General features: G+C 36.9%; 1 protein-coding gene across 1 annotated transcript in view; it reads right to left on the bottom strand.

The window, feature by feature from the left end:
• Positions 1–13,008, bottom strand: part of GPC6 (glypican 6) — a 719,541-nt gene that overhangs the window by 315,466 nt on the left and 391,067 nt on the right. The window contains exon 3 of the mRNA XM_062487801.1: positions 7,298–7,689. Within this exon, the coding sequence (XP_062343785.1) occupies positions 7,298–7,689 (392 nt within the window). The remainder of the gene's footprint in view (positions 1–7,297; positions 7,690–13,008) is intronic.

Below are 13,008 nucleotides of genomic sequence, written 5' to 3'. Positions count from 1 at the left end.
TACTGCCTTTTTCCTTTTGTTGAAGCTGCTGTTTCATTTTAGGCCTTTTCTCCTGAGCTGCTCTTCTGGAACATCTGATGATTCCAGTGCACACAAAGTGGAAAATGGATCAGTGCAGCTGCAGTATGCCTGGGATATCTGGAAATGTGTGCAATTAACTGGATCAGTTTATGTGCCTTTTCTTTCCAAAAAAAAAAAAAAAAAAAGGAAATATATTCAGCACAGCTGAAGAACCTCAATTCAAAGGATACTTCCCAGAAAGAACTCAAGTGTGAATACAATTCAGCCCTGCTTTTGTGCCACAGACACATTAAAGCCCTGAAACTCCCCTGGCTGGAAAATCCTTGGACATCCCACCTGAGGAACAACAAGGCAGAGGAAGAAAAAAAGAATGTAGACCCATTCATATCACAGTGTGATCCAGTTCTTGCAAATATATATTAACTCAATGAAAACTCAAAGAACTAATAGCTGAAAAAAAAAACTTAAAACAACAGACAGAGATGTAATCATAAAAGCTATGCTTGTTCAGCTGGGCTGTTTCTAAACCACCAGTTTGAATTGAGGATTAAAGTTTGCTGAAAACTATAGTCTTTTTAGATTTCCTTTCCCTCTGTGGCTTTAACAAGCCAAATCTCTTCAGCCAATGAAATTAAAATATACAGGACACATAGCTCTTTATCTGTCATACCCTGCAAATCACATTTTCCAGGCTTAAAGTACAATTTGTTTTGGCTTTTAATTACCTGACTTATCACCATGTCATATTCCCTCCCCCCTGCAATAATTACATTCTGAATCACTGTGTCATTCAGTATTGGCCTTTATTTATGCCTCGCACAAAATGTTGAATGTTTATTTATAAACCATGAAAAGCAGAGTTTGTAAGAATATTGATTCAGCGTATTAGAAAAGCAGTGGCCTGGCATTCTGCAAGTAGAAGTAATCACAGGCAATTACTAGAGACTGCTTTTCACTACTAATCTTGGGTTTAACCTTATAATTGTATTACTGAATTTATTTCACTTTGCTCATATATCACTGGGTCCCTAATAAGAAGTCTGATATTAACATAATTTAATAATATTCAGGGGATGAATGGTTTTAATTGGTTTAAAAAGAAGGAGATATATAGCCTATGCCATACAATGAGAAAAGTATTGTAACAGCCTCTTTTTATTTTGTAATAAATGATAATTAATATTTAAATGCATTAATGAAATAAGTTCTTAGTGGCTGGGCCACAAATCTTTGATGTTTATGCCACTAACAAAATCACTAACTGCTCTTAATGATGCCCTTGAGCTAAGTTTCACTTTACTCCTGGTATAAAAGCTACTTTGGTTGCTGGTAGCATGAATTTTCAAGTGTGAAAGTCAAAGCCATCTCAGAATAATTCTTCTTGTCCTTATCCCTGTATACAATGGGAAGAAAGTGCTCAAATTCAGACAAAAAAGCCAAACCACAAAATGGCTAAACTTAGAGAAAAGCAAAACTAGCAAATAAATAAAAACCTAGATCTCTGTAAATCAAAGTATTTTGTTTGAGTCTGAACTGAATTGCTGTTCCTAGTGAGGCAGGTTTAATGCAGAAGGCAATGGAGGTGTAGCTTTCTGCCTGGGATGGAGTCAGAGATTGGGCAGCACTGGAATAATGGCTGTGCTTTTGGACAGGACCAAAACCATACTTCTCCATTTGTGTTTTCCTGCTAAACTCACATGTTCTCAATGTGAATTCACCCAGGGTAACGCATGGAATCAGCACAAGTCAGAACTATGAAGTTGGGCTCAGAAAACAGAAAAAAAATGTGGGTTTGTTTATTTGTTTATTTTCTCCTGTTTCCTATAATATACTTTCCATTAGAAGTATATGGAAAGAAAATATTTCCAGGAAATATTTCCTTTTGTTGGAATGCTGACCTGATGGGATAACACCCATGCTAGAGTATTGTCCTTACCAATTAGTACAATATTTTTGGCAGTATTGAAATACCCTTAGCTTTGCTCAATCTTTCATTAGGAACTGGTTCCGTTCTACCCATGCCATGTTTTACCCATGCCATGTTTGGTTCAGAACTCTTCCTATTTAATGAAAGAAAGAAATCCCATTACAATTAGCCTTGTAATTGTTACAATTCAGCTTTTGATTTTTTGATACTTTTTTTGGGAAAAGTATTTCAGGAATCACATGCTCCTGGAAATCCTGGACCTTCCTGTTTAAAAGTTTTAATTCCCCACGTGTTTTTCTACTTATACTCTCCTCCACTCAGCGACAGTTCAAAGGGATTATTACAATAACTGAGAAGGCCTTGTTTAGAGTCAGGAGAGAATAACTCAGCATTATTTTCTCACAGTGTCCAGAGCTCAGACATTGTAAAAGATGAGCATGAAAAGTATGCTTATGTCTTTTCTATCACATTATTGGTAATCACAGCTAAGTGCAATTTCAGAAACTTTTTTCAGCAGCTTCTCCAGCTTAACATTAGATACTAAATCACAGCTTGTCAGGAAGCCTTGGGGATTTTTTGTTTTTGTTTAGCTTTTTTTATTTATTTTATCTAGAAAAAATGTTGATAAGTTAATTTAAGAACAATAGCATGTTAATATGCTATATTTTTACAGAGGAACATGGAAAGACATAACTGGTTTTGGGTTTTTTTTCTACCAAATGGTATCAAAGAAAAGCCAGATTTTTAGAACTTAACAAAGTACTGAAAAAACAAAAAATTTACTGAAAAATTTAACTAATTATTTCTGAAACTGTAGTTCAAAATGCCCATAAACATCTACTACCTACAATTTTAGAAAACACACTGCTCCTACAGCTTAAGAAGCTCTGCTCCTATACTGACCTTTAAACTACTGCCACTGAGGTAAAATCAACTAAACAGACCTTTGACGTACCCAAAATGGCAGTTCTGATGTTGTACATTGAATATTATATATTGAAGCTGCATCAGGGCAAGTTCAGATTAGACATAAGGAAAAGGTTCTTCACTGAGAGGGTGGCTGGTAACTGGAACAGGCTCTGCAGGAAAGAGGTCATGGAACCAAGCTTGTCAGAGTTCAAGGAGCATCTGGATAAAGATTTTAGTCATATGGTTTATTTTTAGTTAGTCTTGCAAGCAGCAGGGAGTTGGATTCAATGATCTTTACAGGGCCCTTCCAACTTGAGATATTTTAGGAATTTTTCTATATTAATGAATAAATTGATTTAAATTTAGAATTAAATTTCTCAGTTTAAGGAATAATTACTTTTTTCTCATATGCCTATACAACTTTCTAGAATATATATCGAATTTAGCAAGCTGGTCTATTCAAGCCAGTGGAAATATACTGCACTGAGTGGAGTTTTAAGCAACATAGCAACATAGCACTGACAAATCTAATGCATTAGAAGGACAAATAAAAATATTTAAAAATCTCTGAAGGTTAGAATCTGTAATTAAACATGGAGATTATGAAAATACTGTTCAACTAAAACAGTGTAATAAAACTTCAGGCATATGGAAGCAACTATATCTGCTTGCAACTGAAATATAATATTAGAAAAAATTTAAAAAGATGTTCTAACCACCCTGCCTCCCCATTTATATAAGTGTGATTTACTAAATGATAATCTCACTGACAAGCAAGTTGGTAAACTATAAAATTCTATTGTAAGAGGAAAATGTTTGCAATATGTGTTTCCTACTTTGAGTGTGCTTGAGTGCACACTTCATAAAAAAAAAAAAAAAGGAAGTGTAGCTCCTTTGCAAGGAATTCACCGTCTGCATTGTTTTCAGACATTACAACCTCTCTGAGGAAAATCTTTAGAAAGTATATGTCCTTGACATTAAAGAGTCAACAAATCCTTTGTGTGCTACCCACCAACTCCTCAGCAGAAATGTTCCAGAAGACAATGAGAGTAAAGGCCCAAAAGAAATGCTGTTACCAACTTTCTCATTAGTCACTCTCTTTCTCATGCTGTTTCAGGTGTAGGCTCAACATTTTTCTATGTCCATGGTGGTTCAGTGAAATAATGGGTCCACAAATAGAAAGCAAAAAAAATCTTTTAGCTTGTGATGTTGCACGTAGAAGAGCCCCCACTGTTCCCAGCCAGTGCAGAGAATGGACAAAGGATTTTACAGAAGAACTTCAATAGTTCTTCCTTTCATTTTCTGTCTTTATTCATTTCTCTTGACTTACCCAGATGTGGCATCTTTATCACAGAATCTCTCAATATTAGAGTACAATAAGAAAGAAATCTGTGTTGAATTTGGATGGCTTTCAAAATAGCAACAAAAGATGTTTACCTGCTTCATTTTTGACTGCAATAATGTGCTAACTCTAAGAAATGGTTGTAGTCTTTTAAAATTATGTTTAAAGAAAATGATTTGTCATTTTCTACAGTAGATAAACCAGCATAAAAGTCCACAGTTACAGTATGACAATGAAAAATTCATTCTCAGAGTAATCACAGCCTTTCCACAGGACAATTATTAATCTTGAATATTTGGTGACACTTGGGGTTCTTCATATCTGTCTCACCAGGCTGCATGTAACACGAAGTCCCTAACGCCAGCAATTGTTTTGCATATGCTGTGGGTATGAATACAGCCACTGTGATTTTAATAACAAAGAGACTCATGCCATTAAAGCATATTCTACATATAAGCAAAAATGTTGATTTTATTAGTTTTTTAATAGGGTCATAAGATAATAATCCTAATGAAATGAGACCAGCATGTCACCTGTACTCTGCTCTCAGAAGACCCCATCTGGATTAATAAATCCAGCTCTGGAATTCTCAGCATCACAGAAGAGATGTGGACCTGTTGTACTGGGTCCAGAGGAGGGCCAGAAAAATGGTCAGAGGGCTGGAGCACCTCTCCTATAAAGATATGAGGGATTTGGGGTTGTTCAGCCTGGAGACAGAGAAGCCCCCGGCAGATCTTATTAGTAAACTTCTATTACTTAAATGTCATTTATAAGAAAGATGGGGATGGAATTTTTATTAGGGCCTGCTATGATAGGACAAGAGGAAATGCTTCAACTCATGCCCATCATATCACACCATGTCCCACTATGAAGAGCTCTGCTGCATTTCTTTAATGACCTCCCTAGAGGCACCAAGAGCAACTGCTAAGTGCCCTTGAAGTAGGGCACTTCTCCAGAATGAAGAAGCCCCAGTCCCACAGGCCCTCCTCTCAGGACAAGTAATCCAGTCCAGATCATGATGGCAGCCTCCACTGAACTGCTTCAGTTTATCAATGCCTTTTTTGTACAGGAAGGGCCAAAACCTGAACATGGTGTTCTAGATGTAGTCTAATGGAGTATTACTCTGTGTCTATAAATACACTATTGTGTCTTGCACCACCCACTGAACCCTTTTAATGATGATTTCAAGTGTTCCTTTCATGTTAAAAGAAAAAGAAAACAAAACAAAAAAAAAAACAAAACAAACAAACAAAAAAAACAAACAGAAGCACTATTAAGCTACGGTTATCTTCTTCAAGTGACTGTAAGAGAAGATGCACTGTATGATTGCAGGGCTAGCTGTTCTCATTATAGGATCATAGGATCGTTTAGTAATCTTGTTATAAACCCTTTCCTTTAAAGGGCTTATGTACCCAAAGCCCAGAGGCTGAGAGGAAAACATTTCCTGGATATGTGAGAGAGGAGACACCTGCACATTCTGTACAGTCATGTACATACACAGGGAAAGTGACATCTCAGCAGACAATTCAGGCCTTAATCTGTGAGGGATTCACAAATTATACATCTATTACATGAAAATTACATAGCTTACTCTCTACAGTCTGGTCCAGCAAGACCTAATGCCTGCTGACAACAGTGACATCAGAGCTCTGTAATTTCACTTAAAACCTGACCCACGGGGACATCATCACTCTTCAGAGGAAATCCAGGGCTGCAGTTATTATATGCATTCTGCACATTTGCAGGCTAAAAGGCTGCATCTGCCCCCAGATAAACTAGGCTGGGGTTTCATGAGGATACCCTGCCACTCTTCAGAAAGACTGCAAGAACTGACAGTGCCAGAAGAAAGGCAAGTTCAGTAAGGCACTTGGAGGAAGAGGCTTTGGTTCTAGCTGACTAACAAGGATCACATCTCTCATCCACTGAATTTTAAGTACAAAATGACCTTTTTCTCCCATGCAGCCTCCTAGACATAAAATCAGGCTCTCTCTTCCTGACTACATGTCTGGCTCCATGGCTTCTCAACTTGTAATTGCAAAACATCACATAATACAGGTTTAGAAAAGTTTAAAAGCCCCATCTTGTTGAGTGCTTGAGTCTACTGTACAATGTATCAGCTCTACCTCACCTTCTGACTGTGATTTAAATGAAGCAAATGAGATGGTCCTCTTGAGGCAGAGATGTGGCTTAGGCTTGTAAATATGGGAAAGTACTAGATGGGCTAAGCATCCAAATCACTCATGCACTTATTGTTCAGAAGTGAGTATTTGAGCATTTCACAGTGGATCTCATGAGACTATTTCAGAATTCAAGTTCCAAATACACTACCAGGACTGTGAAATAGTGAGATCACAGAGCAAGTATCTAGCTGGAACACCAATTCAGAAAAATATACCTGATTTTGAAATGCTGTATAAGAGAAAGTCATTCAGGCACATTTGTAACACCCAGATGAGTTATTTTTGTGAGTGTTTTTTTCTTTAATTATGTGAAGCCCACAAGGATTATAATTGTCATAAATATTTGCATAGGTAAATAATTAAAACTAAAATAAATGTGAGTCAAACCATCCTTTGGGAAAGCTCAAGCTCCAGAGGTGTCACTGTTTGTCTATTTTCTCATCAGAAACATGAATAGACATTTCTAACAAAATCCATCATCCAGCTGCATGATGAATGAATGCTGTGAGGGCTGTACTTTCCCAATGAACAGGAGAATACATTTGCTCAAAACATTCAAATTCTGAGCTAATCCCCAACTTTTATATATGTAGCCAGTTTTGAACTACAAATGACAATCACTACCATGCTATAACATTGATGTATATTGGTATTTCACTGTGTCCTAAGCATAGAGAAATGCTTTCCAGTCAATAGTGCCTTAATATCCCCAGAAGGAACTGAAAACAAATGTTGCCCCTATTTATGAACTTAGGATGGGTAAAATGGTGGACATAAAAACCAACCAAACACAATTCCTTATACTGAAAAAACAAAAAAAAACAAAAAAACAAAAAAAACCAGAACACAGACAGATTTCAATTGCCTGGCAAACTGAGAACAAAGCCGAGCTAAGTAAATTTAAAAAATTTAGATTACCTTGGATACTCTGTTCGCAACTTCTCGGCCTACTGTCAGCCCCTGCACAAAGGTCCGTGCAGCAATGAATGCTCTAGTCACTTGAACCTTCAGCTTCCTGGGCACATCTCCAAACGGCTTCAGCTGGTCTGTGTACTTGCTTACACACTCCAGGTAGTCCTCGCTGAAATGGTACTGGGGGTTTATAAGCTGGAACATCCGCTCCAGCAGCCGAGCCCAGAAGTCGTTCAGCATTTCCTCCAAGTTCACGTTGCCTCCCGTGTAGTAACGCTTCAGCTCTGTGAAGAGGTCCTGGAACACCTCAGAGTTCTGCATGTACAGCATGCCGTAGGTCCGCACAAACATATCATTTAAGGATCGTTCTGCATTCTCCAGAAGTTCTCGGAAAAACTCTGCAGGGGGGGGGGAAACAAGCAGGTGTTAATGGCCATAATAGTGAGGAATGAAGGGTCTTCTTATTGCATTCCTAACTCATCATAATTTGCCTTAATGGGTTGTTACACAGCACTTTACTAGTGAAAATCATCTTTTTGGATAGGAAATAGCTTTATTTATAAGTAAAGAAAAATAGAGTACAAACTGAATTCCCTATAAAGATGTAGAACCTATAACACTAAGCTGAAAAACCCATTTAAAAAACTTCAGTAAGGGTAGTTCCACTTCCTCTTGTACTATTTGAACATAACCATCCCTGTCCCTCCACAGCCATTATACTAAATCTTCTAAGCTAAAAATAAAGTCACTAATATGATGATTTAACTGAAAATTTTATGATCTTAGAATTAGATTCTACTTTGATCAAGTCTTTACAATGTAGAAGCAAAGTATGGAAATAAATCTGAATACTTATTTGCATATATTCTTGTAGAGAACTTGAAAGAGACTTGAGTGGAAATGAGAAGGGTCCTTCTAAGAAGTGTCACACATCTAGGTAATGGTAAAAAAATGTTAGTATTTTCAATAATTTTTTATTCTACTGAAAAGCAGTGCTAGAACCCTCCACCAGTCATGTCACAACCATCCCACTAATTCCAGTCTGTGCTAGTTGTTTATCTTGGAAATGCAAGCTTTAAGATTTTCGTGAAAGGATTTCAGGCAACTGCTTTGGTGCCTTATATCTATTGAAGACTAAACCATAAAATATTTCTAAACTTTGGCTTGTGGAAATTATTCTTACTGGAAACTGAGCCCATGGGATGAAGTAGAATATGTAATCATTTCTTCTGTTCACATTTTTGCAATATGATACTTAGGATTTCCCAAAAAATTCACTGTGCGTGTACAACAGTTCTTTAAACCCAGATGACTGAAGCAGGCACAGTTTCTCCTGGCTTTCAGAAGACCCTATTTTTCTTGCAAGACTTGCTGTCAACTTTCTTAAACCACCTTTGGAAAAGAGTGCTGTAACTGCTGTGGCTTGTAAATGAGGCATTGCAGACATCCAGGCAGAGATGGCAAAACCTTTGGCAAAATGTGTATTTGCTGCAACTATATGATTTGCAGTGAAGCAGGATTTATCACACACCAAGTCTGGGATACCAGATTCTTAATTTGTGGTCGCTGCCCATAGACACATCTGTGTGTGCTAACTGCAGGGATATGCTGACTTCTCACACTCTTGGCTAATGCTATGATGTGAATACTCTTTTAACACAGGGCCCTGCTATGGCTACAGTGACTTATACAATTGTAGAACCACTGCAGTGCTTAAGACAGGACAGAAATTAAGACTAAGTAAGAAAAAATCTATGCTAAATTTGAGGGCTCGCAACAGTGATCAGGTGAAAGCAGAGTACACCAAACATTGTGGGCCAGTCTGCAAAGACTCAGTAAGAAAAGAATCTCTTATTTTTGGCAGAAGTTGTGCAGAGCTGCAGCCTTTGATCTCCCAGTTAACTGGAAAGGGGTTATTATGAAAATGTATACACAGAACACTGAGAACATACTTGTTACGTCAAAGCATTTATTAAAGGGAAAATGTAGTCTAATAAATATATCAATGTCTAAACTGTCATTAAAACTGCAGCTCTTCATAAGGAATAAATTACATTTGGAAAAGGATATGCTTTTGCCAAAAGAAAAAAAGAAAAGAAAAAAATCTTTAAAAAAGCACCCACAAGAAAAAATTTGTTGCGAAATATAATATTTTGATGTCCACAACATATAGGCTTCTGTTTAAGAGAAAAGTGGAACAAAGCTGTTTTTCATTGCTAGCTCTAATCTAGTAGTGCCTTTTGCATCTAAATCACCATGATTACTATTTTGTACATTCAGCATTTCTTCTTCTAGAAATAATGCACATTGACTGAATCGCTGAATACATCTAATTCTCTAGTCACACACTCCAGAAAGCAAAAACATGGCAGAGAACCTAGGGCTCAAATTAAAATTTGTTTTAAGGATGGAGCCAGGTTTTCCCACCAGTGCAATTGAATGACAACAAGGAAAGACAGACACAAAACCAGTGAATCCAGCTGTCCCGACTTCTTTGCTATAAGCCTATATATGCTGGGAGGCTGCTATAAACGACTCACATGCTGGCTCCTCACAATCCGTAGCTATACTGGGAATCCCACTCTTTATCTTAAAGGATCATGCCACTGCATAAGTCAGTCACAGCAAAGCTTAACTGAGTTTGCTGTCAGCTCCTCTTGTCTGAGATTATTAGCTTGCTCTTTTCTTTGTGTGGGTGTATTATTTAGCAGTCTCAGTCAGCTCATTGGAAGCCAACTAAACTTTTCAGGGAAGAGTAGGTATTTATTCTCTGCTAGTACAGCATCCAACACAATGTGATCCATGCTGGTCACAACTTTATTTATGGCGTGGTACAAACATGGTACAAGCTTAAATTTCATGCTAGTCCCAAATGTGACACCACAGATATCAGTTCTGTAGGAAAGCTAATGTCTTCTAAACAGCAGAACATTTACTCAATTTTTAGTCTTCTTACAGATCTCTAGCCTTCAAGAGCTACTGCTAAAGGTAAATTATGGCATTAAAAAGTTGGAGTGTTAGTCTTTTGTACACTTTGACACAAAAGACAGTTAAGAGAGCTATCTGCATCAGTAACCCCATGCGGGATCACAATAATAAATCAACAGCAACTAAAAGATTGGGTGACTTTTTAGTTCCAGACAGAAAGAGATCTCCCATGTTGTGCTAATTTCTCAGTCAGCTCACATCCAGCAAAATGAATGATCCTATGAAGGATTGCTTGCTGTTTCAGTCTGCAAATCTTCCAAATATCAAGAAGGTAGTCTGCTTTGCAGTGCTTACGTATAGAAACTTTGTCCTGGCATAACCGAGCACTTGTTCACTTACATCAGTATATGCAGCATGTGCATCTTCAAAGGTTGAATTTTGCCATGGTCTTCACAGTAATCTAAAAATTTTATTTTCATTGCAAAGATGATATTTCATCAACTTGCAGGTAGTTTTTGAAAAATAATGTAATTTTTCAGCTTCAAGTAAAAGAATGAAGATGAGACAGACATTAGTCATGTTGCTTAATGTGCTTCTGGAAGACATTCAAGTACTAGGGTGGGAGAGGAGAATCTATATAAGACAGAGCCGTGCAGTGTTTTAAAATATATATCTTGTGATTTTTTGTGCTGCCAAAATAGGATGTCATGAGCAGTGTTAATGTTGGAAATAATTTTTCCTAATTTTAAGTGATGATTCATTCATATGACAGTATATGTCCTGGATATGTCTTTTGTTGCCAGCACATTTTTAAATAGATTTCATTTATTAACCAGAGGGTCTCAGGAAGCCTGTTCACTTCTTGGAGGTAGTTGAAAAGAATAAGGTCTAAGGCACACTGAGATACTGGAAAGATGGAGGGAATATTGCAATTGCAAGCCATTACATGCTCTGTATAGGCTTAAATGGTGGGCTTCCAGTCCATGGATCACACTTTAGCTAGCTTTCATTTTAATGCATTTTTTTTGTAACCTTAGGATGCATGATAGATAGCAACAGTCTGAAAACGAAGTTGGAATTGTTTTAAAATATTTCGGCCATGATAAGGCAACTCAGTCAGAAAGTGGAAGGGCAGAATTGCTAGAGTCCATTTCTGAAAGGTAGGAACAGCTCGCAGATTAAAAATAATGTCTTGTTAGCTCTCACAGTACTTTGCCAACTGCAAGCTGCCATTCTCACTCTATTTTGACATAGGTATATTAGTGTCATAATGCAATTCAACATGGGAGCTGCTCTATTTCCAAAGTGATAACTAGTTGTCACTGTAAGTCAGTGGATCAAGATAATATTGCAGTGTGACTGATGTAATAATTGCTTTTAACAAAATACATGCACAAATACCTAGAGGCAATTTTTATAGACACAGTTTTTTATTACGTTGGAGTGGATATTCTATGATCATTCCCAGCCTGATGAGTTCTCTTGAATTTTTTTTCCTCTGTAATTTAAGCAAGAGCAATGTCTGACTGTAGGACAAGATGCAAAGCTAGAAACATCTTGTTTTTTAATTCCTAAAACCAAAAATATATTCATGTGCTGTAAGACCAGAAAGACAAAAAGATAATTTCATTTAATTATTGTATACTCTGCATAGCTTTCCTTTTCAGCAGAACTTGAGACCTGAAGCCATACTATGGTGCATCTGATACACTGATCAAGCAGTTTCACTGTTAGCTGAGAAAAAAAACAGCTGAGCTGCACAGAGCTCTGGACAGAGATATATGCCTGATTTTACGTTAGTCTTTATATACAACACTGCTCAAGGTGACATCCTGACTTCATCTGTCATTGACTAACAACACCCAAACCCTACTGGCAGTTCCCCATTATAATCTCATTCTTCTTGTGGGGGCATTGTTTTTCCAAGAGCTCTAAGGATTTAGATATGTAAATTCTACCAGTCTTTACCATTCTACTGTGATCTACCATTTACTGTGAAGATGTGCATGTATTTACAACCTATGCAGACTTAGTGTACCTAACTTTATTGCAAATCATTGAATGTCCCACTCCTAATAAGGCTGATGGTAAGAGAATATTAGAATTCATGTAAACGGACTATGCTTTTTGAGAGAAAGATTCTTTGGGGGTTCTTTAGGTATAGATACTTGCATTCATTACAAATATCAAAGTCAGTCTTTTCCTGCATCCTATTTCTGTCTGTCTTTCTTTGTTCAGGAACTCATTAAGGAAACAAAAATATTTTTGTGAAATCATCATCTTTTTTTGCTGTAAAGGCTTTTTTCTTTTATTTTCTCTTTCTTTAAAGATATTCTGCGATGGCATCAATTAGTGAAAGTTGTGATTTATCTCAAGGAAATTCAAGTGAAATTAACCTCTCTGGGTTTTATGCCTTTTCATTTTCCAACTGCTTCAGGTTTCTGGAGACTTTCTTTAAACAAAAACTAACCTTACAAAGCAAAAATAACTCAATTTAACTTCCTGATTGAGAAAAAAATTGCTGTAGGAGAATATTTATAGCAGATGATTTTTCTCTCCTAGTTTTGACATTACATTTGTTTTATATTCAAGAGTAAACAGATTGCTTACATAAGACTACCAGTTCAGTGGTATTACTTTTTAGTCAGCCTGAATAACTAATTTAAAAATTCCCTTATAGCTTTGACCTTTCAAAACACTCAACAGCCACAACTGGGAAACAAATTTCATCTCCCATTAGTAAAAACAAAAGCTGCAGTGTGATGAGATTTGTTGAAAGCTGTTCTACT

The sequence above is a fragment of the Cinclus cinclus genome, chromosome 2, assembly GCF_963662255.1.
Source record: "Cinclus cinclus chromosome 2, bCinCin1.1, whole genome shotgun sequence".
Taxonomy (NCBI): Eukaryota; Metazoa; Chordata; class Aves; order Passeriformes; family Cinclidae; genus Cinclus; species Cinclus cinclus.
The sequence above is the reverse complement of the archived record's forward strand: the minus strand, read 5'-3'. Positions and strand labels throughout refer to the sequence as shown.